This window comes from Python bivittatus, unplaced genomic scaffold, assembly GCF_059951505.1.
Source record: "Python bivittatus isolate LINGU-HERP-01145 unplaced genomic scaffold, Pbiv_v1 ctg000020_np1212, whole genome shotgun sequence".
NCBI classification, from domain to species: Eukaryota; Metazoa; Chordata; class Lepidosauria; order Squamata; family Pythonidae; genus Python; species Python bivittatus.
This window is the reverse complement of record NW_028277030.1, coordinates 39283471-39310113: the sequence shown is the minus strand read 5'-3', so window position 1 is coordinate 39310113 and position 26643 is coordinate 39283471. Positions and strand designations below refer to the sequence as shown.

Here is a 26643-nt window from a genome sequence, read left to right as displayed (position 1 = left end):
TTTTTAAGTTAAAAGTAAACACATAACACAATGCACTGAGATTGCAAAGGTTAGGGAAGAAAAGAAGAAGAGAAGAAGGAAAATATATGTCACTTCCTAATTACAGTGTTTAGAAAAAAATATAGTAATACATAGATGACAGAGCAGCTGACTGACAGTGCATGTATAATTATTGCAACCTCTAAAACAAATTTAAAAACTTGTTAGAATGTGAACATTTTTGTTAGGTGGCTAAAATTACACAGAGAGCAGTTGGATGGCATGGATCTTGGAAGAGGAGACCATGCCAAACTTAACATCTCCTTTTCTGTTTGAACTGCTTAACAGAGTGATTTTGTTACAGAAATTGCCGACTTTAAAAAAGAAAGCTACCAGCATTGTCCTTTATCAGTAACTAAAGAATGTGATATTTATGTCAATGGGAAGACAGGCTGTTCCATTTTGCATTGCTTAACTTATAGGCATTTCTTTCTTTTGCTTTCATGAGATCCTCAGTCAGAGCTTAGCTGCTATAAAAGCACATTCCACAAAGTCTGAAGCATTATTCCACAGAATTGTTTTTGCTTTCTGGTATACCAGAATTAATAGAAGACATTTCTTGTTAGTGTAGGCACTTTAGAGTTCAAGATTAATAGCAACCCTGTAAATTCAGAGTTTCTCAAATGACCAAAGACCAAATGTGTTAGATCAGTATCTTAACTATATTGTCGAAGTGTTTTTCCCTTACCATCAACACCACTTTAGCTTTGTTTTCCCTAAAGCTAGCTTCCTTCCTGCAAATACAAATTTACTTCAGGTATTGTGACAACTTAGTGACAGTATTGAGTGTGGCTTCCAAAGCTCCCCAGGAAGTTTTTTTCTAGATGTTTAAGAATAAGGGCCTTACAAGTGAAGGGCTTTAAAGACCAAAGGCAGAAGAGATGGAATAGTTGCAGTGCCGCTGCTGCATCCTAATGCTGTTGTTTTTTTGAAAATGTATAAGGAGCACTATTTTGATCAAATGTGGTACATTGCCAATTAGAATGGGTACAGTAAAATAAATTCACATCTAGGAATGGGACCTCCAGGGACAATTAGACAAAATAAATTTCTGAAGACCTGGATTGGCCTTCCATCTTAGGAATTTCTAGCATAAGTTTTATATCTCCAAGCTGAATTGATTTGTCATTTGCCTGGCAATGTGGGCAAAACTTGCCATCTTTATCCTATTGGCCCAACTTTTTCTCTGCTGTTGAAGTGCAGAATAAAGCAGAGGGAACAGGAGAACTGCTGTTCTTAATGATTGCAAAATGCTACAGTTAAGTTGCTGAAGGGGGGAACTTGCTGGAAACATATTAAAACTAGTCTGAAGGCATTTCTGAATAAAATTCAAAATACCTTCAGTATTGTACAAAAAAAAAAAAAAACAACCCTTGGTAGTTTAAGATCTAGTTATTTGATGGAGTTCTTGCTCTTTGTGTTCCCACCTGTCAGTTAAGATTCCATAGAAATACAAAGGGCAGGGCTTTGGTCATTCAGTCATGACCCCCATTTTAACTTATTTGATATCTATCCCCTTGCAGATGCTGCTGGGCAAAGCCAAATTTATGACAGCCATTTTATATTCAACTTTTTTTTTTATTTTCAGGCAACACTGGTGATCAACTGAACTGCTCGAAGTGTTGCCTTTTCTTTTTGCTTCCAGCATGGGTTCAAGGAAATTTACATGCAAAAATACCACTGTACTCGGAGACATATACACATTAAAGAAGGTATCTCCCCTGCCCTTTTTTCAGTGAGTTTTTCCCAACTTCCATCGAAAGGATATGAATAGCTTTAGAAGAGAAGTTGAGAGCAGCAGAAGAGGGAACATTGATTCATTACTGAGGCAAGCAACCAGGTGATTCCTTTAACACTGATCAGGTGGGACCAAACAAGAATGGGAATAGAAGAGAATATGTGTAGAATGGAAATGGACACTGGCAATAATATAGTGATAATTATGAGATTTTTATTACCCCAGAACGGGTTGCAAATGCTGAAATTACTTCTGCTACTTAGTGCAAACATATACACACATACATACATACATAATACGGTCAAGTCAAACTGTGTAAGACTAAGTACTAAAATTATAAGAACACAGTCTGGGTTTGCATCAAAGGTCCACCTGACTGATCATTTCATTCCCACAGTAACTAACCAAGATGCCTATAGAAAGCCCACTAGCAGAATAGAACTGGAACATCAGCCTGAGATTTCTGTTCTTTTTCAACTGCTATTCAAAGGCATTACCAGTCCAGAAAAGGGTATATAAAAACAGTGCCTGTTCAGCTGAATCTGAAGTATGGAACCTAATATAAGTTTATTGTACATCAGCTTTCCCCAAACTTAATGTCCTCCAACTGTGTGGACCCACATCCAGAATTCTCAATAATGGCCACATTCCTGGGGGAAATCTTTAAGTTGAAAACCACGCATCTGAAGTTCTGCCCAACTTAGGGAAATCTTTTTACTCAATTTTGCACATTCAGAAGCCTCTAAGGCCAGGGAAGAACACAAATATTTCCCTTTCACCATCAGGACTCAATTTTATTCCTAGAGTGAACTTGATAGAATCTCATTTCCTGTATCAATTCTAATCTACCAAAAGCCCCCACTCATTCAAAATTAGAGGATATTTAAGCCCTCTTAAGATACTGGGCTCATTTAACTGAAGAATGTCCATTGATTATGACATTTGGCTATTAAGCAGGTCTTTCTAATTACTTTCATCAACATGTGATGCACAAAATGACAATTTTTTTTCTTCTTTTTTCATTATTTATGTGATGAAATCTTTTAATGAGAAAGCAAAGTTAAATTATTTCAACTGGACTTGAAAACATTTTTTTCCTATAGTCTTGTTAGAGACAAATTCACCGATGGGTATAGCTAGAGATAAGAAGAACTGCACAACTTTTCTTGTACTATCTAATTCCTCCTATATATTTCTCATTTGTTTGTGTATATGTGCACAAGGGCAAGCGTATGCCCACAGTATCTAGAGGGTCAGATGCATGTAACTCACGGATTGTAAGTTTACTGTTCTAGATTAAAAGTTTATTCCTGAAGGAACAGTTGACAATGCCTGATGGAAGTCCCCATGTTTCTGCCTATGGAAAACAGCCTACCTTTTTGAAATGGTACACTGTTAGGAAATCAGCACTCTAGCAGCTCCGAGGTTCCAAGGAATATAGCAATCAATTCAATGTCTGTGTGTGTGTGTGTGTGTGTTTGTGTGTAATGAATTAAGTTTGGCTGTTTATTTATCTAGGCAATTTAAATCACATTAAATCCATACTTTTTGTGTAAATTAATGGCAATAATGGAGTTTACAGAATAGACTGAGATAAATTTGTTACTAATAAAAGAATGATAAAGCAAGTTGGACTGAAAGAAATGGTACAGGTGAAGTAAAGAGCCAAAAACTGTTTTTACAGTTTTTTCTGTGTAATTGTTTTTATGTAATTGTTTTTTAATTGTTGTATGCCACCCAGAGTCACCTTGTGTGAGATGGGTGGCTATATAAATATGATAGATAGATAGATAGATAGATAGATAGATAGATAGATAGATAGATAGATAGATAGATAGAAAAAAAAGACCACACTGCCACAAACTGGTAGAGAACCAAGCCAGAAGGAAAGGTTATGTCTCATGGAGAAGGACCAGCCTTAACTGGATTGCATTTTTCCCCCTTAGAAATAACTCATTAGTGCATGAAAGCAGACAAGATAAGATCAGATAGTTGCTAACAGATGTTTAGAGGGAAAGCTAGCACAGTAATAAATGAAGGGATGGGAAAATACAAGTAATACAATTCCTAGGTGCAACAGAAGAACATCTGAATTGTATTACCTGGGACTTTCATGTTAACCCTTGAAAAGTATTAGGGTTGTGTTAGTATATGCCTTAAACTAGGGTCCTTTTCACAAATGTAGGGGCATGGATGAGCCTGGAAGGTGAAAGATGGGAGGTCTCAAAGGTCTCCCAGAAACCTGAGCTTTCAGATCCAGTAGCTGTGTAAAAGTGTCCCAAGTTATACACACAATAGAAATTTCTTTAAAATACACACCAAAACACATATTGTATTAGCATTGATTTTCAGTGCCCACATCCAATGTATAAAAACCTGGCTGACTGAAGTAGTACCTGGCTGATTATATTGTCCCAATCTATTTAGATGAATATTGCCCACTGCTGGATGCAGTGCAGCTTGATTGCCAGTGAACAATGAAGTGAAAAGGCAACTGAACTATTGAAGCATAATAACTAATGGAAATGTTTGCTCCTGTCTGTGTCCCCAATTTTTTTTCTTTTTTAATTAAAGCTACAATCCTAATCCCATTCCCTGAGGGTAAACCCATATTTTATTTCTGAATAGACATATATCTATATACCTCTGTCCTCTACTGAGCAAAAATAAATAAAATAATGTTAATAAGAATAACTACCACCTTTATTAGTTTGGAAAAAGCATCTTGGGTCTTGGGAGCCTATCTGGAAAGCAGCACCCAGCTTGTCATATTCTTGTAGTAAAGGACACACTGTATCTTCTAATTTCAACAATGTATTACCTTTAAAGATTATAAAATATTTAGTCTGTAATCCTACATATAGTTTAAACTGAGGTGGGTGAGAATTAAGCTAACTCCATGCAGGATTTCTGTCATGTCTATTGTGCTTTTGCAGGTTAAGTACACAAATCCCCAGTTAATATATAAGTAAATAGGAACATCAGATTCAGAAGTGTCCCACCCAGGAAGAAAGAGGTCCAGAACATGTATTTATACATGTGAAAGGCTTAAAATACCAAATTCTGATTAGTAATGCTACCACATTCTATAATAATCTGTTTCAAAATACAAATTTGCTGCATCTCCTCAAAATTCTCAAGCAGAATTTTCTGATGGCCAAAGTTATATGCTTTGCAGGCACATATCTAGCCATTATTTCATGTTAAGCCCTTGCTCGCTATGCACTATATGACCATCTTTAATCTGATCCTCCCTGCTATTCTCCTCTTCCTCTTCCTCATTAAGAGGAACATCACCATAAAGGTATCTTCTAAAAGGTATTCAGCCTGCAATGTTCTTGTGCAGTAGTTCACAAACGACCATTTGTGAGCTGGCCATTCCACCTTTGAAATTTAAAATAGTAAGATAATGTAAGCCAGGACATGATTAATAGTTCTACAGATATTATTATTAGCAAGAACAAATGACTGGATTTGAACTCAGCACCTCCAGCTCACCAAATGCAGACCTTCCCCTTGTACACTAAATGCTCCATTAGCTCAGCTAATGGGAATGGAAATAACAATGTCTCTGCAAGCTCAGATAATAAAAGAACAGTGCATGTGGGGAGTCTAATCAGGTACATTCATGCTTCCCTTAATTATGACATTTATTCCTGTTCAGTGAGTGTTCTTGTAAGCTTGCCTCTGCTCTCTTACAAAGGGAACTTTAGCACTTAAGAAAGCAAGGCCCCAATTCTTGAACCGTGTGCTACTGTTTATTAGCAGCAGAATTAATTCAGATCTGTGGGATATTTCTGCAAGTGTAACTGTCTAAAGATCTACTGAGGCCAGTACAAATATGTGATGGAGAGTGTCATTTTCACCTCAGAAAAACATCGTGTTAGTGCTCTTTCACTCCACCACCAATTCTATTTCCCAGTCCCTCAGAAAGCAGATTATAGTCAATCAGCATTCATTTTCCCTTCGACTGTTTCTAGAAAACTGAAAGCATGTAGGGAGGGCCGCTACTTGCTTCCAGCTGACCCAGAGGGGAGTGCAGAAAACATACAACTCAATTACCCTCCCCCACACACCCAGCTACTAGAACAACAAATATTCTCTTATTTACATTCCAGATAGAAGAGAAATAAGGCAGATTTCTAGTGTCCTCTCTTCATGTTTCTAGTCCATGCTGTGGGCATATGGCTGTTAGTTTGAACTGCAAAAAAGCTTTCAACTGCAAAGTTACTTTTCTTCCTGCTTTTAAAACCCTGCTACAAACTGTGAAGGTGAAAAGATAGCCTATTGTTATTTTTGCAAGCAGGCAGTTGCCTGCTTCTTAGAGTGGGGAAGGAGAAGATACATTTTAAACCACAGATTCTCGGCTTTTGTTCAACTGAAGGCTGCACCAGACTTGGTGTGGCATGATGAGGGCTTCAGTTAAAAGGTAGATGACCCATTTAGGAAGGTGTCGAATGGGTATTATAAGCATCTGCATGGTTTAAGACTCTCATTCTGCCACTTAATACCACCCATCCCCCATGCAAAGGAACAGTGGTGGGCTACATGTAGCTCCTACATTGTTTAAAACAGGGGTGCATGTTCTAAACAATGCTTATAAACAGGCATCATGAACAGGATAATGAAAATCAAAGTAGAAGATGACAGAAGGCAAGGGTTCTCACCAAAAGGAAAACACTGCCTATATGCTTTGCAGAGTTACATTGCTGCAGATAAATAAATACTGTAAAAAATAAAGCCAGCTTTGCTCTGACTTTATATAAACTGGAGGCCAAAATAAGCCTCTTGAACACTGTGAACACTGGGGTTCAGAGCTCACTGTGGAATGACATAAAGAGTTCATGTGAAGTTGCCCTTAGAACGATAGCAAACATTGTTATCTTTAATTTAGGAATCTAATGCCATGGGATAGTCAAGGTCCAGATATGTGGGCAGAATCTTCTTTGAAATCCCATTCTTGGCAAGTGTGACATGGAAGAAAGGAAGTCTTTGGAAAGTAAGTAGGTGAAGCACAGGTTCTGTTGTTTCACCTGTATACTAATGGTATTTTATCACTGCTTCTTTACCACAATAGATCAAGAGACTCTCCTGCAGGAATTTCATTTATATATGTGTACCTCCTTATTGCTAGTTTGCAGGGGAAAACAGTTTCTACAGCACCCGGGAGTATACAGATGTAGTTTCCATAAATCATGTATGAACCCATGTAGACATTGTATATCAAGTCAGTGAAATGGGATTTGTATGTTATCTGATATAATTCAGCAATGAGATAATGAAACATCTTTGGGAATTTCCTCTTTCTGTTAACCATACAAGGAGGAAGGGATAGTAGACGTTCAATCTGCCCTGCAGCCACTCCAAATCATAAGGGAATTTTCCCCCACTGTAACAAAAAATAAGATCAGGACATGCTGGGATATCTGGCTTTGCTCAATGGCTCCCCTTCAAAGAGCTTCATTTTCAAGGGATGGTTTGTAGACTAGAAACAGAAGTTATAGAAAGCAGGAAATTGGGCCAATTTAAAGCTATCTTCCTTTTGCCTACCCTGCTTTTCATCCTTCAGGGTTTTATTCCTGCCTTCCCTAAATGAAATTCTTCATAATCTATGAAGTGCATTTCTGGCTTCATGTCTCATTATTTTACCTGATCTGCAAGATTAGGAGTCTGTGGCTTGCAGGAGTATCTGCACCATTTATAATACCTGCCATGATGCCCAGACTGTTCTCTTTCCCATTGATCAACTAGTAAAATACCCTTATTCATTCTCACTTTTCTTTATTTTCTGTATTATTGCACATATGTCTCACCTTTCTTTCATATCTCATTTTACTGTCCCAAGAAAAAGCCTGTGAAAGAGATTTAGCTCAGATGCAGACCATCCCACTCTCATGGGACCTCTATGGTGACCTCTATGGGCAAAAAGGAAACTGAATTTATTCTCTCTGGTCTTACTCCAACATCCTTTTCCAATTAATGGCCAGTTTTTAACATTTAGCTTATTTCTGTTCTATAGCTGTGACCACCATAGCCTAGTTTTTGTTTTTGTTTTTGTTCCCCTGCTTAGGTGTTCATCTTGCTTTGTCTCTCATGTTCATTGCTGGCTGGTTCTCTCGGCTTCTGTCTCATAACAATTTTGGAAAATCTGTTATAACCTTTGAAATTATGTAAGCTCGTGTACATTACATAAGACATTATCTACATGTGTAATCTCCAAACTGAGCTCTGCTCCTTCCATTGCTATGTTCATCATTCTTCTCAGTGTCTTGCTGAAGCAGCAAGGCCACTCAAGAACATGAATAAAAGAGGTTGTCCAAAGAAGAGAATTGCCTTCCGTACCTGGAGGGATATGAAGCTAGTCCTTATCCACTACTTTTCCATATTGAATTGCAAAAATTGGGAATGTGCAAAACATTTTGGATTCAGGCTGTTTTGCCATTTTGAATGTTCTACCCATAAAGCAAAAGTTCTGGGTTCTGAGAGTTTTATTGTGAGATCACAACAAAACTTGTTGCAGAAACTTGGCCATTTTGAACAGCAATGTTTTGAAAGTTAATGTCCTAAAACTACCAAGACTTTCTAATCTTAAGACAAGTTTTTCTAATTTCAAAATGGACTATTTCAAGAGTTTTGTTTGGTCTGGAAAAAAATATTCAGTTTATTAAAAATTGTTTTGTGATGGAACCAGCCAATTTAGACTATTACAGTGCAGTGTTTAAGTGGACCTCTTTTGTTTTAAGTTCAAAGCAAAACACATTTCCTATTCTGAGTGTACCCCTATGAGAAACCTACTTTGGTTACAAATGCTATGATATCAGAATGATATGAGCTGCTAAAACTAAGTATGTCTTACAACAAAATACTATACCATGAAACCCCTACAATTGCGGAAAAATAACTAGCAAGTACTCAAAATTATGCAAGAAAATTCACAAACAAAATTCAAACACACAATTAGAGGAAAATCTAGAGACACTAACCAAATTCCAAATCTGTGAATTCTTATTTATTCTGGAGTGGACTACTATTCCATTTGTCTTGGATCCCATATTTCTTGAGATTTGACGCCAAATTCACATGTCATTCCAACAGATGAAGCTCTCTGGACAACTCCAGCCCCTGTCTCTTTTAGATTAATGACCTCATAAGGTTATTGTGAAATTAACATTATGTAACATAATTAAACACTACCTTGAGTTCATAGAGGAAGCTCCTTTTGATGTTATTTTTGTTTTTATTTGGGTCTTAACTATTATTCACACATTCACTGGAGTTACTTCCTGTTTGTGTCTTGATCTCTTGCTGTTCTGATAAGATAACCAGAGAAAGCTTCTTCTTAAATGAAAATACTATAATAAATAAACTTCTCGCATACCTATATTTGCAAATATAGCATTCAAAGAACTTTGAGCTACTGTAAGGAACAAAACAATTTTTGTTGTATACAAAAGAATTTAAAATATATATAAAGAACAAGTCCTCTCTCAGAAACTCAGAACAGGAAACAAAGAAAAGTAATTTCTCCTTTTATGAATTATGTTTCAGGTAACCAGTGTGAAGTGGATATAGATGACTGTGCCTCAGCACCTTGCCTCAACAATGGAACCTGTGTTGATCACATCAGCTATTACAAGTGTTATTGCCAACGTGGTTTTATTGGCATAAAATGTGAAACAAATGCTGATGAATGTTCCTCGACACCTTGTCTTCATGGAAGGTGACTATTTGTATTTTTTTACTGTTATTACCCTTTTTAAAAAAGGACTAGCAACATATAAAATTTAATGTCAGGGAAGGTTGTTGCAGATACTTCTAATTATGCTATTCCATAAAACCAAAGCACAGGCACAGCTAATGGATGACAGATGTTGCCAGTTTAAGCTAATGCAATATGGTGGTACATTATCTCATTTTTTCTTTCATTTGAGTGAAATAACATACAGTAATTTTCAATAACTCTGGATTAATTGGATGTTAATATACTTGGTTAACATTGGTTCCTCTCTCTTTGCATTCCAGTAAGTTGAAACATGATTTTTTTTTCTTTTGTGAGTAGAGACCAATATATATGCAGTGAAAATACTTCAGGAAGGGTTTTTAACCACAGCAACATAAACTTATAGGAATAATTTTCTATTATTTCTCAGAATTAATTTGAAATGTATATGTAGGTATAGCAAATTGATATGCTTGTCACTATGTCCCAAAAGTAAAAACAACTCTGGGTGGTGTATAAAACAGTACTTCCTTTTTCAGATGCATTGATCTCATAGATGGATATCGATGCATCTGTGATGCTGGGTGGACCAATTCAAGATGTGAACTTGATGTTGATGTAAGTATTCTCTTTAAATCAGAGGACTGTCAAGCACATGAGACTTAGTAAAGCCCATATATTTTTGGATAAAGATAATACAGTCTGAAGATCAAACTATATAGTATTTTAAAGACATAACTTGCAGCTGTTTTCATTCCAAAATAAGCACAAGGAAACTTTGCATGAACTACACGACTACTAATTTTTGTCCCACACTGTGGTCCAGAACTGACATGTTTGCACCTTTGAGTGCAAAGGATAGAGACATAGTGGATCTTGATATAAACTGTTTCATGTACTTAATGAAGGTGCAGGGGGGTTCCTGGGTAGCATGATCTAGATCTGTCCACTACTAGAACTGCCCATTACTTCCCCTTTCTTTGATTAACATTTGTTGAACTCTCATTAACCAGGGAGTGAGAAGAACTGCAAAGAGACCAGGCTAGCTCTCATGACCTTGCAAACCATTCTGCATGCTCACTGAACACGCCGAAGAGTTAATGTGATGGTTCTTAAGAGCCTTATGAATGGATCTGCTTTTTATGGGTTAAGCCAATTTAACTTCCAATAACTGAATACAAAGTCAGGATGTACATCAAACAAACAAACAAACAAATAAAAAAGTTCACTGCTCTTGAACTATAAGAAAGTTAATGGAAGCTGGTAGTCTCTAAAATTTCCATGACCCAGAACAGTCTGGTCAAATCCAGCAACCTCTTTTCCCCTGGAGCCCCCTAGACCTCTTCTTACATTGTTCCAGAGAATCCTTGAAATCTGAAGAAGTGGAGGAGCCTATGGGCTACAAAGATTCATCTTTCTCATCATTCCATTTATGGAAATCTCCACTGGACTGAAGATCCACTGGTTCTTTTTCAGGTGACAGATTCTTGGTTATGGCGGGATGGAGCACAGCATAATCTAGTGGGCAGTATGAAAGATACTCTAGGCATTTGGTGAATAAAGTGGCTCAGAGTCGGAGTCTGATTGGACTGTTCGGGTCAAAGTGATGGAGGCCTGGTTTTGCTCAATTCACCGAGAGTGTTTGATTCTGTGTCTCCTGAGGAAGTGGACAGAATCCCTGGCACTGTTACTCTGATCCCTTGTTTGTTAGATCCTTGTCCCTTCTGGCTAGTGAAGGCCACCTGGGAGATGTCATGTGGGAATACAGTGGTACCTCGGGTTACAAACGCCTCTGTTAATGAACTTTTTGGGTTACGACCAGCTCCGGCCGCAAAAATTTACCTCGGTTTGCGAACTCCGCCTCGGGATACGAACAGGATACGCGGCCATTTTCCCTCCCGTGACACGGTCCGCGGCCATTTTTCCACCCCTGACACGTGGTCCGCGGCCATTTTCCGCCCCTGACATGTGGTCGTAGGGAGGGGGACTCTCCCTCCAAGCAATAGCCGCCTCTCTGTCCTCCACGCCAGAACGGATTAACGGTAATTACATTGAACCTTATGGGGAAATTTCCTTCGGGTTGCGACCAATTCGGGGTACGACCAGAGTCATGGAACGAATTAAGTTCATAAACCGAGGTTCCACTGTAGTGCCTTTTTTGTTGCAGTGCCTGTCCTGTGGAACAGCATCCCTCCAGAGATATGAATGGCCTTGACCCTGTTAGCCTTCTTTAAGTCTTTAAAGGCCTGGCTGTTCCCCAGGCATGTGGACTGGGAGTGTGAGCAAGCTCTGCTGGTTAGCTGGGTTTCATTTTTATTTTTTATAAATTGAATGACTTCTGTGACCTTGGACATTTGGATTGTTGATTTCTTTGTTGGTTTTAATCTTTGTAAACCACCCAGAGTCATTGCCATTGGTTGAGAATGTGGTGGCATAAGCAGTTATGGGCAGGTCTTGGTATGCCCATAGAACACGTGTTTTACAAGTTGCACTGGTTACAAGTAAGCATTCAGGTGCAATTCAGAATGCTGGTTATAAAGCTCTACATGGCATAGGTCCTAGTTATCTGAGGGACCATCTCTCATGATTTCTGCTCATCCTGTACAATTGGACAATCCCATTGATTAAACAGTGTCATCTAGCAGGACCTAGGCAGCATCCCTTCTCTGTTGCAGCATCTGCTTTCTGGAACAGCATCCACCCCAGAAATTCAAATTGTCCCTATCCTGCCTGCATTTAAACAAGCCTTGAAAACGTGGCTTTTCCTGCTGGCCTTGGGTTAGGTGGTTGCCAGGCCCCTTTATACTGGGCATTGTATGAGGAAGAGAGCTTTTATCATTTCCTTTTGGTGACTAACATTATTTTCTGATATTGTAATGTTTCCTGCCTTTTTTAATTTGTAAGCTGCCCAGAATGGTTCTGGAGTCAGGTCGCTCTAGAAATCAGACAGACAGACAGACAGATGCATGCATACATACAAGCATGCAAACAAAAAAGCTACAGCGCAGACAATCCATTGTTATCAGTGGAGCAACTTCTCTATCCTCCATTTCTGTTTTGTAGATATCGGCCAGCTATCCACATTCTCAAATAGTTTCAATGTTTTTATTAAAACATGAATTGATTATTTATGTAATATATTTGCTCTAGGAAGGATTTCATATTAGAAATATTAGCTGTATAAGATATTTCAGTAGTACAAGTGGACTTAAAATGCCATTCAAACATTTACTATGTTCAGTTAGGATTCTAGGATAATCCATAATTTTTGCCTTGTGAATGTCTATTTCTTTTGATGTTTGGTACCTCATATTATCAATTCATTAATAGTTTTAGTTCAATTTGTGCAGGATACTGTGCATGTTACAACTTCAGCATATAAAAGGCCGTTTTTACTAGCATTATCTACATGTTCAGTTCCATTGCTGTATAAGCAGGCAATGGATTCAGTGCTAACTATGGAGTGTCAGATTCAAATGTCCTTCATCTCAGAAGGTCAACATAGGCTTGAACAGCACCCTCAGTTCCTCTGTTCAACATTAAAGGCTAGGATAGTGCACAGGGAATATAACTGTGACAAGAGATTTACAGTACTGTTTCACTGGAAAGGGGAATAAACATAGTAAATAATTTATATTTCCTAGTTCTTACTCTCTAAACTGTCTCTGGAGCACCTTGAGATGATAGATCCTAGGGAGCTCCTTTTGGAATTTCACTAAAGTATCTCAGAAGGCACTTTTCTGATAATCTTTGAGATCTGAAATCAAAGAAATCTACTTCTTAAAAAAGAATATTCACCACCATGGCAGTGTGGTGTGTGTGTGTGTTGTGAGTATTCACTATTGTATGTGTATGTGTAGCAACTGCCACTATCTCCCCACTTTGCTCCAGAATAACGTATGTATGGTGGTGGGTGCAAAACAATGGGCAAGCTTTCAATATAGTGGCTGGCTTACCATTTGTAGCTCTGCTAATGACAGGCCTCCCATCCCAAGACACTGTTGGACAATTTCTCCTCCCTCTGAAAGTGTCCCTGGCACCAAACTATGGCTGGTGTTTTCCTGGACTTTTAGCTTGACTCAATACTGCACAAGCCCATTCAGATAAAGGATAGGTTCACACATCAGATTAAGCCATTATGTGGGTTTTGGCTTTTGACTAATCACAGTATGGGAACCCAGCCAAAGTGGTTAAGGAAAAACATATTTCTACATAAAAAGTGGCTCTTAATCTTGCTAACTGCTCTATGTTTTGATTTTGTGCTTTTCGGTGTATTGCTTATGTATGTATGTGCTTTAAATTTACATTGTAATTAGTTTATTCTTTTTTGCCAATCATCCTGGGATTATGACTTCAGGGAGGAATAAAAATGCATAATACACAATGAACGTTTATGCTAGGCCTGCAAATCTAATCCTTCTCATCTATGGTTGGTTAGGGAGGAGCCAGGAATGCTGAAGCACTTCAGTTCACCCCATTCACCCCTGGAATGAGAATCATCTGTCCAAATGCTTCCATTTTGGCAGTTTTGTTCTTCTTCAGAAATGTGTGTCCCATTGTAATTACTTCAGTTAACGTTTGTGATTTTTCTTTAGGGAGTCTGACTTATTGGATTCCCCTTTCTCATCTGTTCTGAAAGAGGCATTACATTTTCTGCAGAGCTTGTAACTTAATCCATTAAGGAACAGATGCTAATTCCTTCTGTCCTATTAGCACAACTATCTTATGTGTGTGTTTCCTCACAAATTAAATGTAGGACAAGGTGGGAAGAGATGCCTTTTTCAAAAGCAAAGAGTTTTCCTGTCTGTCTGTCTGTCTGTCTGTCTGTCTGTCTGTCTGTCTATCTATCTATCTATCTATCTATCTATCTATCTATCTATCTATCATCTGTGTTTTTCACACTTGGCGTGCTGACTGGGAAATTCTGGAAACTGAAGTCCACTCATCTTAAAGTTGCCATGTTTGAAAAACACTAACATACAGAATGATTTGCATCTCACAAGCCAGTAGGCTCCCTGGATTATCTGAAATTCTATCCAGCCAAAGTGTTTCTATACTTCATGGATTTTAGAGAGGATCCAGTATTTGCCCCACTCTCATCTCATTCCTCCTGTGTGCCTTGTAGTACAATGTTAGAGGGTATAGGGAATTTTAGGACAAGCAAGGAAAGGAGAAAACTTAGTGCCAAAGAGGAGTCTATGCTACCAAATGTTTTTTGTGCTATGAGATTCAGGAGCTTCACCAATGCCTTCAAGCTAAGTGAAGCCTTTTTAAGACCTCTCATTGTCAATGCAAGTATACTACATGTCTGCCTTCTAGGATTTAAGTATGTCTTATTTGAGGTTAAGCCCCTCTCCCCCCCCCCACACACTATATCTAATATTTGGTTATTTAGCAATAATTGTTATTTTCTAGTAACTTAGGAAGTCAGTGGGAAATGTCAATAATGTATTTAGAAATCTGAAATATCAGCTTTTTCCCCCCAAATGTAACCCTCTTTCACACGTAATTGATTGTGTTCTGCTCTTGTATCAAGTGTCCCGGCTTTATTTATCACTTTGATACTTCCCGATGATTTTATGTTTTTTTTTTCCTATTAATGATTAACTCAAGTTGATTTGCTCCCTATAAATTTCATATATAGAATATAAAGAGAAAAAAAGTACAAGAATAATTTGCTAACAAGTGCTAACAAGCTTGAGGAAAATGTATGGAAAAAAGAAATGGAATAAGTAATCTGGGTTTTTTTAGTTCATAAAAATAGAACAACACTAATTGGAAACTGCTGTTTCAAAAGAAAGACTGATTTTTTAAAATAAAATTGACTTAGTGGTTTACATCAAGTATTTTAATTAATTTAGTGTAAACCATAGGATCAAGGGTTTTTTTAGTAGTATGTAAAGTATCTCACCCTTCTCGTGGGATGTATAATTCAATTACTTTATATAATGTTTTGTAATAAATCATCCTATATTACCCATCTGGAATTCTGATAGAGAAAGTATGTTGTTTTCACATAGTCCCATTTGGATTCATTTGCATTTCAATAAAAATAACTGCATACATTTAAATAAAAATAACTCATGTGTCACAAGGAAATCTACTTATTGTTGCGCTTGATTTACTTTAAAATGTTCACTGGTTTTGTGAACTTAGAAGTAATTCTTCCATACTGATTTCAAAAATGATTTAACTTTAAGAACTATTAACACAATCTCATATAACTTTTGGTTCAATCTTGTATAACTTCATGTTCCAGGTCATCCCACAGTCATGATGATGTGCCATTAATTGTTTTAAGGGTTTTGGTGAAAAATCCATGTTTTCATTATCATTTCTGTTGGGCTCCATGCTATCCATGCTGAAATGTCTTAAAGGAGAGAGTGGGGAAATGCTAATAAGTGCTGTGAGTCAAACTTGCAGTAGATGGATGGGTGCATGGGGAGGAAAATGCATGTAGTGCCAGAGGAAAAGACTCATTTCTTTTAAAAACATATGACTTCTTTTTGTATGCATCTTTCACAAACAAATCCAGTTTGTAGTACATTTTAACAGGAAAAAACAAACTTGAACCTAACATATTATGTTTAGTTCTCTATATCACAAGTTGTTTTGACAGATATTGCAAATTTTGTGATAGATTTCATTTTGTCTCTACATGTACAGTATACAAAAGTTTAGCCCAGAACATGATCTGTCCAATTTGTGTGAAAAGAACATTTTGTTAAATATAAGTCATTCATCTTCCATAATGTTGCCATGTATAAATGTAATGTAGTTATACCCTCAAACAACAAATCAAATTCTGGATCCAACCCTGAAATTATTCCTAATTAATATAAGATTAATGGTGGTATAAATATGTTTCACCAATTGGGCCCTGTTACATTTCCTGAACTACAGGAATACTTCACATTTCCATCTAAAACCTTAAATAGGGCAGAAAAGTTAGGTATAGATATATGGAAGTGAAGGAAGTCTAAGCAGGTGAAGCTTAATACAGAGAAAATAGATGTTCTGTTGTTAAAGAAATCTGACCTGGAGCAGAACTTTGATCAATATTCGGGAGAATTTCACTGTGCCTGAAGACTCAAACATGCAATCAGATGCCTTAGTGGACAGAAGTACATCATTTTCTAGAAGCAGAAGTTTCCAATGGTGTTGTGAATGCATTCTTAATGGTGGATTGGAAACTGCACACTAGAAGCAACATGTAGGCAGTATAAACAAAAACTGAATGCTTTTGCAGATGCAGTTGTCTCAGTTGCAAATGTCATCCATCTTAGATATTACAGCTGGAACACACAAGTGCACCAGAGTCTTCACTTTTCATAACTATGTGATGCAGTCTACCCCTCTTTAAAAAATAAAAAAGTGTATATCAGTAAAATTGCACACAGGAAAAAATCCTATATAAAGGAAAGGTGTCTGCCTGAATGCACAGAAAAGTGCTTGGAAAATTTGCATACTAGAGGAAACACAGAGATAAATATGTATAGTAAAAGAGAAATATGTATAATGAATAGTGTGAATTTTCATGGATTTTTAAATTATCTGCAAAACTGAGACTCTAAATATATCAGACTTTTGATCCCAAATATTTGACTGTCTTTCCGTATCTTGTCCACCAAACCTTCTAAAGCAATTACAAATAATGAAGGAGAGAGTAAACACCCTTGACATGTTTATTGGAAAACTTGTGGATAGTTTTCCATTTACTGTAATCCTTGCTGTTTGCCACAGACATATACTCTCCATCCAAGTTTTACATTCTTCTCCTGGATTCATTGCGTTTAAAGCTGCTAATAAGAAAGGCGATTTCAAATTATCAAAGGCTTTTTTTGCATTTAGCAACATTACTGCCACCTTCTTTTTCTTATTATTGATGTATTCTAATGCATTTATTATAAATCTGCTGTTGTGTTTTATCTTCCTTTTAGGAATGTAACCTGTTTGATCTGTATGTATAATTTCAGAACTACACTTCCTCAGACATTCAGTTAATATTGTAGTGAATATTTTATAATCAACATTCAGTAGAGAAATTGTTCTGTATGACTGAAGTTTCTCTGAATCATTTCCTTCTTTGTAAATCAAAGATATATATGCTTCTCCCACATTTTTGGAGTTATTTTTGCTTTAATTACATTCATTGTCCCTAGCAATGGTTCCAACAGTTGTTCCTCTAACCTTTTATAGTATTGGGCTGCCAGCCAATACTATAAAAAAAAAATACAAGGAATACAGGATGAAATGCTATGTAGTTGATGTAGTATTAACTATTATGTAACCACAGAGCTCAGTAAGACAGTTGATGAAAACAATCCAAAAATGAATAACTGTATGATAAAGCGGATGCAGAATTTCAAAGAAGTAATCACAGTGCAACAATAGGGAGAGTTATGGGGGGGAAAAATCAATAAACTTTTCTCCAATTTGCAATTTAAGGGAAAATTGATATAAAATGCTTTACAGATGTAATATAATGCCATAAACAATTACCAAGGTAGACAAATCATATAACAATAAATGTTGGAAATGCCACAACAAAAAAGGAAAATTTTATCACATGTAGTGATTAAAAAAAACCCCTCAAACCTACTGGAAGAAATAATCAAAATATTCAGAAAATTCTAATAAAATTTGAATTGAAACCATAAATATTTCTGTTAGGTATAATTCCAGAAAATATAAATTAAAAATATCATAGTTTACTAAGTTGCATACTGACAGCTGCAAGGACAGATTTGCCCCACGTTGGAAAATAGAATCTCTGCTGATGATACAAGACAGTGAGACCAAAACTGGAGAGTATGCAGCAATGGCAAAACTGGCCGTATGTATCCTTAATAGAAGTCTAACCAAATTAAGCAGCAGTGGCTTCTTTATATACTACACATCACATAGCAAGGAAAACTTAGATATTTGGAATATGGCTTCTAGGGAAAGAGTTATGAGACCAATAAAAAAATAATAGACAAAAGGACTTAAACAGATATGAGCCCTCAGTGTTCAGAATAAAGTACAAATATTTAGATTAGAGGATGGGGGAAGAAAGGAAAAAAGCATCACTTAAAAATCTTTCTAAAGGTTTTTTTTTAATTTATTTATTCTATAACTGTTTTTTCTTGCTTTGTATTTTTAACTTTCTAAAAGCTGTTAAAAACTTAAATAAATGAAACTAAATAAATCAGGCTTGGGAGATTTGTTCATCCTGGCATCAATGTGAAAGTTACTTGGCTTTTCTTTCATTGTTAGAAATGAGGGTGGGTTAGAGACTGTTCATACTTTCCAGGAATTAATCTTCCACTCTTGCCACGTTTTACTATGAAAATCTATAACCGACATATACTTAAGCATACACTTATTAACATAAGAACAGTGGCTTAATTCAAACCCATAAACTTAAATATAAAATGATTTACTGGTGAAAAGCTGAATTCTTAGTGCTGTATAGAATAGAGAAAACCATTTAATGCTTCTAACCTCTGAGATCAATTTATTATCATTTATCTCATCAGGAATGTGAATCATCCCCCTGCCTTAATGGTGGCTCTTGTCAAGATCTAGTCAATGCACTTGAATGCACTTGCTTGAGTGGATACACGGGTGAATTTTGCGAGGTGGATATTGACATTTGCACTGAACTGCTTCTGAACTCATCCCTCTGCTTCAATGGAGGTAAATGCATTGACGGTCCTGGAAGAACTTTTTACTGCAGGTCAGTTGTCTGCTTACCGATAATCAGAACAATTAAGATACATTGAGATGTTTGTTAGATAGTCTTTTCCAAACCAAACTGAATTTTATGCTTTTTTATAAAGACTACTGAAAACAGCAAAGGGCTAATTATTTTCTGGAGCTTCTTGAATGGTACTCCTTGTCCTTTGGCATTCATAAACAAATGTCTACATTGCTGAGATAACCATAAAGGAACTATTGGGCATAGGACACTTATGAGTCATTCCTATAGAATGATTAAGGCTCTTAGTATCCAGTGATTTAGTGGCCAGGGCCGATGCAATTAACTCCCACCAGAGGAGCTGTATCTATCTATGTAGTCGCTAAGAGTTGACAATGATTTGATGGTCCATAATCAATCCATCAAAAACAGGATCTGAATAATTTAAGTGGTTGAAACCCCACTCCTGTCAACGCCAGCCATCCTGGTCAATGGTAATGAGTCATTAGTGTTGTACTCCAGCACCTGGGGAGCCAGACATGATTCATTTTTATAGTGGTTAGTTATAAAAAGGTAATTCAGACATGGATGGAGTAACGTTTAGAGGTTTCCAATATGGGCTAAATCATGTCTGAATTCACAGAACACATTGTAGCACAAACTTGGGGTATGGTATTTTCAGTAGGCTGATGATGCTCAGTTGTACATCGCTACTCCAGGCTGTAAGGGAAATGCTGTTGATATCCTTTCCCAGTGCCTGGAACCTGTCAGGGTTTGAAAAGGAGATAAGAGGCTGAAGTTGAAAACCCTAGTAAAACAGAGTAGCTGTTTGACTATTGGGGGTCTCTCTTGCCACCGGGTTGCTTCTTGATGGGTAGGCACTATGCATTAAGATGCAGGTCCTTGTTTTCATGTTCCTTCTGGACTGACAGCTCCTGATTCATTAGCAGATAGAGGCTATAGCCAGAAGTATCTGTCCCTGGGTATAGCTGGTGTGCCAAGTGCAGCCATATAGTGGGGCAAACAAGTATTTAGTCAGCCACCAATTGTGCAAGTTCTCCCACTTAAAAAGATGAGAGAGGCCTGTAATTTTCATCATAGGTATACCTCAACTATGAGAGACAAAATGAGAAAGAAATCCAGAAAATCACATTGTCTGATTTTTAAAGAATTTATTTGCAAATCATGGTGGAAAATAAGTATTTGATCACCTACAAACAAGCAAGATGTCTGGCTCTCACAGACCTGTAACTACTTCTTTAAGAGGCTCCTCTGTCCTCCACTTGTTACCTGTAGTAATGGCACCTGTTTGACCTTGTTATCAGTATAAAAGACACCTGTCCACAACCTCAAACAGTCACACTCCAAACTCCACTATGGCCAAGACCAAAGAGCTGTTGAAGGACACCAGAAACAAAATTGTAGATGTGCACCAGGCTGGGAAGACTGAATCTGCAATAGGCAAGCAGCTTAGTGTGAAGAAATCAACTGTGGGAGCAATAATTACAAAATGGAAGACATACAAGACCACTGATAATCTTCCTTGATCTGGGGCTCCATGCAAGATCTCACCCTGTGGGGTCAAAATGATCACAAGAATGGTGAGCAAAAATCCCAGAACCACATGGGGGAACCTAGTGAATGACCTGCAGAGAGCTGGGACCAAAGTAACAAAGGCTACCATCAGTAACACACTATGCTGCCAGGGACTCAAATCCTGCAGTGCCAGATGTGTCCCCCTGCTTAAGCCAGTACATGCCTGGGCCCATCTGAAGTTTGCTAGAGAGCATTTGGATGATCCAGAAGAGGATTGGGAGAATGTCATATGGTCAGATGAAACCAAAGTAGAACGTTTTGGTCTAAACTCAACTCGTCGTGTTTGGAGGAGAGAGAATGCTGAGTTGCATCCAAAGAACACCATGCCTACTGTGAAGCACGGGGGTGGAAACATCATGCTTTGGGGCTGTTTTTCTGCAAAGGGACCAGGACGACTGATCTGTGTAAAGGAAAGAATGAATGGAGCCATGTATCGTGAGATTTTGAGTGAACACCTCCTTCCATCAGCAAGGGCATTGAAGATGAAACGTGGCTGGGTCTTTCAGCATGACAATGATCCCAAACACACCGCCTGGGCAACAAAGGAGTGGCTTCGTAAGAAGCATTTCAAGGTCCTGGAGTGGCCTAGCCAGTCTCCAGATTCAACCCCATGGAAAACCTTTGGAGGGAGTTGAAAGTCCGTGTTGCCCAGCGACAGCCCCAAAACATCACTGCTCTAGAGAAGATCTGCATGGAGGAATGGGCCAAAATACCAGCAACAGTGTGTGAAAACCTTGTGAAGACTTACAGAAAACGTTTGACCTCTGTCATTGCCAACAAAGGATATATAACAAAGTATTGAGATGAACTTTTGATATTGACCAAATACTTATTTTCCACCATGATTTGCAAATAAATTCTTTAAAAATCAGACAATGTGATTTTCTGGATTTTTCCCCCCATTTTGTCTCTCATAGTTGAGGTATACCTATGATGAAAATTACAGGCCTCTCTCATCTTTTTAAGTGGGAGAACTTGCACAATTAGTGGCTGACTAAATACTTTTTTGCCCCACTGTACTTGGGGCAAGAGTACCTCATTATTACCTATTTGACCAACACAATGTTTACCCAGGACTGGCCTTAAAGACTACTGCAAACTGGTCCAGAATATGTCAGCCTAAGTGCTTATTGGTGCTTGCCCCTGGGAGCATGTAACACCAATTTTGTGGGCCCTATGCTAGTTATTGATCAGTGTCCAGGTACAGTTTAAAGTGTTGGTATTGACCTATAAAGCCCTTTATGGCTTGCCACCTGAATAACTTCAAGACCATCTGCTCAAACCAGTATCAGTCCAGACACCAAGGCAGCTATGGAAAAATTTGTTCTAATCCCACATTTCCAAGACATTTGGGGACTGAAGCTAGCTGGCACTGCTTTTTCATGGCAGTGCTGATACTTTGGAAGAGCTACTGACAGAGATCAGGTTGGCCCCTCCTTGTCAGTTTTCTAGAAACTTTTAAAGACTGAGTTGCTGTGGAGGACCTTACCCTGAATCTTTATCTGATGCCATCTTGCTTTCTGTTTTTTGCTCTATTCTTTGTTCTTTGTAATTTTTGTGACCTTATGTTCCTTTCTGGGGGCTGATGTGGTTGTTATGATTGATTTGATTTGTTTTACTCGCCTTTGATGTTTTAACCTTTGTTTATGTGGTAGGTAAGTGGGTAGGCAGGTAGGCAGACCTGTGCCCAAATCCTGGTTCACATAAAGCAACCAAATCCCTTTGAAGATACATAAGTGTATAAGCATGCAAACAGTAGAACAGTGTACACTGAGCTCCCAGCAAAGCATTGGCAGCTTGCTGTGCAAGCAAGAACCACCACTTATATACCATTGGCCTACTGCATTGCAAAGACAAGACAAGGGAGAAAGGCAGACACAGTGTAAATTATAGCATGACATTGTAATGTTTTTGATAAACCCATCCATGTGACTATCTCATTATTTATCCCTTCCTACTACTCAGCATGTCAGCTATCCTATCTCTGAGATATGGCCAGTGAATATAAACAATTTGGGTTTGCTGGGTCACAGGCTCCTGACTGATTCTTCCCCCTGTCGCTACTCCGGGCCAATACAACTTGCTGTGAATGTTTCCTTACATGGGCACTTTAAGCAATGCACATGTATGGAGGGCATCTCATTGGTTTGGTAGTGAATGCAACTCACATTTGTATGGGAAAGGGCACCTTTTATCATCAAGATAGATGTTTGTGAGTGAGTGAGAGACAGAGACAGAGAGAGAGAGAGAATCTCTAAATGGTTGGAAAGTTTGTGGCAGTGTATTGAATGCCAATGAATCACAAACTAGGGATTCACCTTTCTTTTAGTCTAGTGTGCTGGGCAAACCCAGATGAAGTGGTTAATTTATAATTCACTGTATTGTGTGAACCCAGAAAATTGGGTTATCTGAATGACTCACAGTCAGATCAACAATTTTTCTTGAATGTTGCTCTAAGAGGATTGACAATCTCTGTTTCCATTTGTTTATTTCTCTTTTTATGGGATTTATATCTTGCCTTTCTGTCAATGAATAATACTCTTGATGACTAACAAAATAACAGACATGACAGTGATCTTAATTATATATGAACTAGGAGAAACTGGACAGTTTAGCTGAGACTTCTTTCAGAAAAAATGCATGCCAATTAAACTCATCCTAATTTCAGAATTTTCCAAGTGTTTACATGAGAGCAGAGAAGCCCAAGACTGCCTGGAGTTTGTGAATATAATGCTAAACAGTAGTTTATGTATGAACTGAACTAGTGAGAACCAAGTGCTTTCAGACCCCAAGAAACTTTTGTAATATGGCACCATCCTAGCTTAGTTTTACATAAGAAACTGTTGTCTTGACATTTTTCTCACAGGAAACTCATGTTATGTAATAACTGTTCTCTCCAGTATGATAATTGGCATGTAATTGCCATGCTTTCCTCCTATTCATACAAAAAACAGGTGACAAGGTGAGAAAAGGACAAGGGCAGGAAGTCCTTGTCCCCATGTGTTTTATATAAAAATGGGGATGCATTCAAATAGCTGAAAGCTTTATAATAGGAAAGACATCATCTATGGTGTCTCCGAGAAGGTCGGTGTGGGTTGTAAAAATGTGACAGCTTAATTAAACAAGAGTCACAGTGCAGTTCATAAAATCAGACCCATAGAATCCAATTTATTTACTCTCAGTGGAGGATGTTCAGGGTTGCCGCCTAAATATGCAGAAACAACAGAGGCAGATTGAAAAGCAACTCATATCTGCAACTTGCAAAGGTTTGACATGATGGAGGTAGTAGGATTGATGTGTGTATTTGTGTATGCATGTGTATTTGGTAGAAATGAAAATATTAATTTTCCCAAAGCTTTCAATGTTCTCTTGGCTGTTCTAGGAGGTATTTATCACATACCCTTTGTATAAAAATAATACCCCAAATTCTACTTTGACTTACTTGCAACTTAAATAAGCTTGATAAAACACCCCATAATCCTTTTGTGACAAGTTTCTGTGCAAAATACCAGTATCTTTCAAAAGCATTACATTTCAAGTTTCCATTATCTATGTTGAAGTTTGAAATAAAGCTGAAAGGAATTAATAATTTTATTAAGTACTATTATTAAATACAAAGCCATCTCTTAGTGGGTTATAACTCTTTGTGGCAATAAATAGCATAATATATTTAATTACATTACTAATCTATAAATGAAATTAAAGCAAAATTCAAGGGGACTACTTATCCTGCCTTGCATTTGTCTTTGTGAATAGTGACAATGCTATGTTATTCAGTGCTATTACATTATTCCTTTTGTACCCCAGTTATCTTTTTCTTTAGCTTCATATGCTTCATTTACCCATTCTACACTTTAATTCTCTTGGTTGCAGTGATCTAATTATGTAAATAACATCACAATATACCCTCCATATGATATTGCCAACACATCCTCTTTGCTGTTTAAGCAAATTAAACAGTAAGAAAGGAAATCAAGAGAAGGAAATCAAGAATCAAATTACTATTTGATCAAGAATATTTGATGCCATATAATTTAGAGTCACAGATATTGCTCAATACTAGGGTTTGTTTCTGTTATGCAGAAATTAGAATTGTGCTTAACTGAGTTGATTTTAGGCACAGTACTGAAAGAGTGACTTACTGCTTGAAAAATGTTCATTTTCTCACCCCAACTGTGTTTTCTCTTGTTGATGTAGCTTCAGAAAGCAAAAAAAGTAGCTAATCATTGTTAGTGGAATTATCATGTCTACAAATAAAAATAACCATGTCATATAAAGAAGGCATCTTTAGTGCAAGGTCATATGACAGAAGTGTTCATTAGTAGGCCCAAACATATAGGCAACATTGTATCATAAATGTGGAGCTTTTGGTGAGGTGCAAGTCTTGGCTGCCAAGGAATTGCAGAGGAGAGGGAGTTGGAGAAGCTCAATATAGGAAAAAGCAAAACAAGATTCCCAGAGACAGAGAGAGATGCTGGCGATTTATATTACATTTGGGCAAACTGCAAATTAAATTACAAAAAATATTCTCTGATGAATCCTTATTGCAGCTATGATAAAAGACAGCAACAAACTTACCAGAAGAACAGCTAAGGATGCAAATGATTATTTCTGTTCTATTTATTGATTAAAACACTGGACCCTAAGCCTTGGGGCCAAAAGCCCAGGTGAAAGGTTTCAAGACTATCTATAGGTTCCAAAAATTTAAAACATACTCAGCACAGTTTAGAAGGCAATTGCATAGGCAGTTACTTAGCAACTAAGGTGAAGATAAGAAACTTAATGAGATTTCTATATTTTTAAATGACCAAACACTACAGTAAAATTTGTTTGTCTAACTTCTTTGTTGTGTTAGGGCCTGTTGTAATAAGAGTGCTCTAGAAGTTTCACTTATATTTAGGAATTCAGTTCAGGAATTTGGGAATTCAATTCAATAGGAAGATGAAACACTTCATCCTGTAATGATGAAGTTATGGAGTTTACAGAATTCTCCACTGTGGCCAGTACCTCACATCTTTGCCAATAAACTTCATTATTCACTATCTGTTCTAAATCAATCTATCCATCTTTGAACCATAGCAGTTCATCTTGCTTTCACAGATTAATTTGTTAGAATATTTAGCAAGCAACACAATGTAAGCAAACAATTAAGCTGTTCCCAGAGATGGGCAGAAGCATTTCTTAATTAAGCACAGAGCTGGCTGAAATAAATAAATTAAAAAAAAAACTGACTGGTTAAGAGTTGTTGTGAAAATAATTCTATTACCTGATAATTAAGTCAGCAGCAGGTAAAGAAAGTGTTTACTGAAAGAGCAATGGCCATTGAATCAGATGCCAACACCCAAGTTCAGTGGATTTTAACTAGCATTTACGCATGTGCAATACAAGGGTTACTGGATTACTATGACTGATTGCCATAAACTGATGCCCATATATGATATCACTATAGGAAAAATCCTTCAGATAGTCCTGTAAGCATGAGTAGGAATATATTTTCTTCAGATATAACCTTTTAACCTTATAAGAGAGATGTAAGATAGCTTTTGATACATCAAACTGGGGAAATCAGAAACATTTGAAGAAATGGAATGTATAAAATGGAAAGCCCCTAAAAAGTTTCTGTAAGGCACTCTTTTATTACCCAAGTTTTTAGAGCCAAATAAACTTGAGACGAGGCTTCGTTAGCTAACAGAAGTTTTATTGGCCAAGAAACATTCTGGATGGCTCAGTCAACACTGTGTCAAACGTGTTGCGTAGAAGCACGCCTTGCAAAGCAAACATCAGAGGTTTTATAGGCATTTACAAATGTACATCCCCTCATACCCATACAAGGAAATATAGGGATGGTCTAGGGAGGAGTAAAGGTGG

At 37.4% G+C, this 26643-nt stretch overlaps 1 protein-coding gene across 1 annotated transcript in view; it reads left to right on the top strand.

The window, feature by feature from the left end:
• The window catches only part of EYS (EGF-like photoreceptor maintenance factor), a 507483-nt gene that overhangs the window by 76644 nt on the left and 404196 nt on the right, over window positions 1-26643 (top strand). The window contains 3 exon segments of the mRNA XM_088150272.1: window positions 9326-9497; window positions 10037-10115; window positions 19019-19218. Of these exon segments, the coding sequence (XP_088006398.1) occupies window positions 9326-9497; window positions 10037-10115; window positions 19019-19218 (451 nt within the window).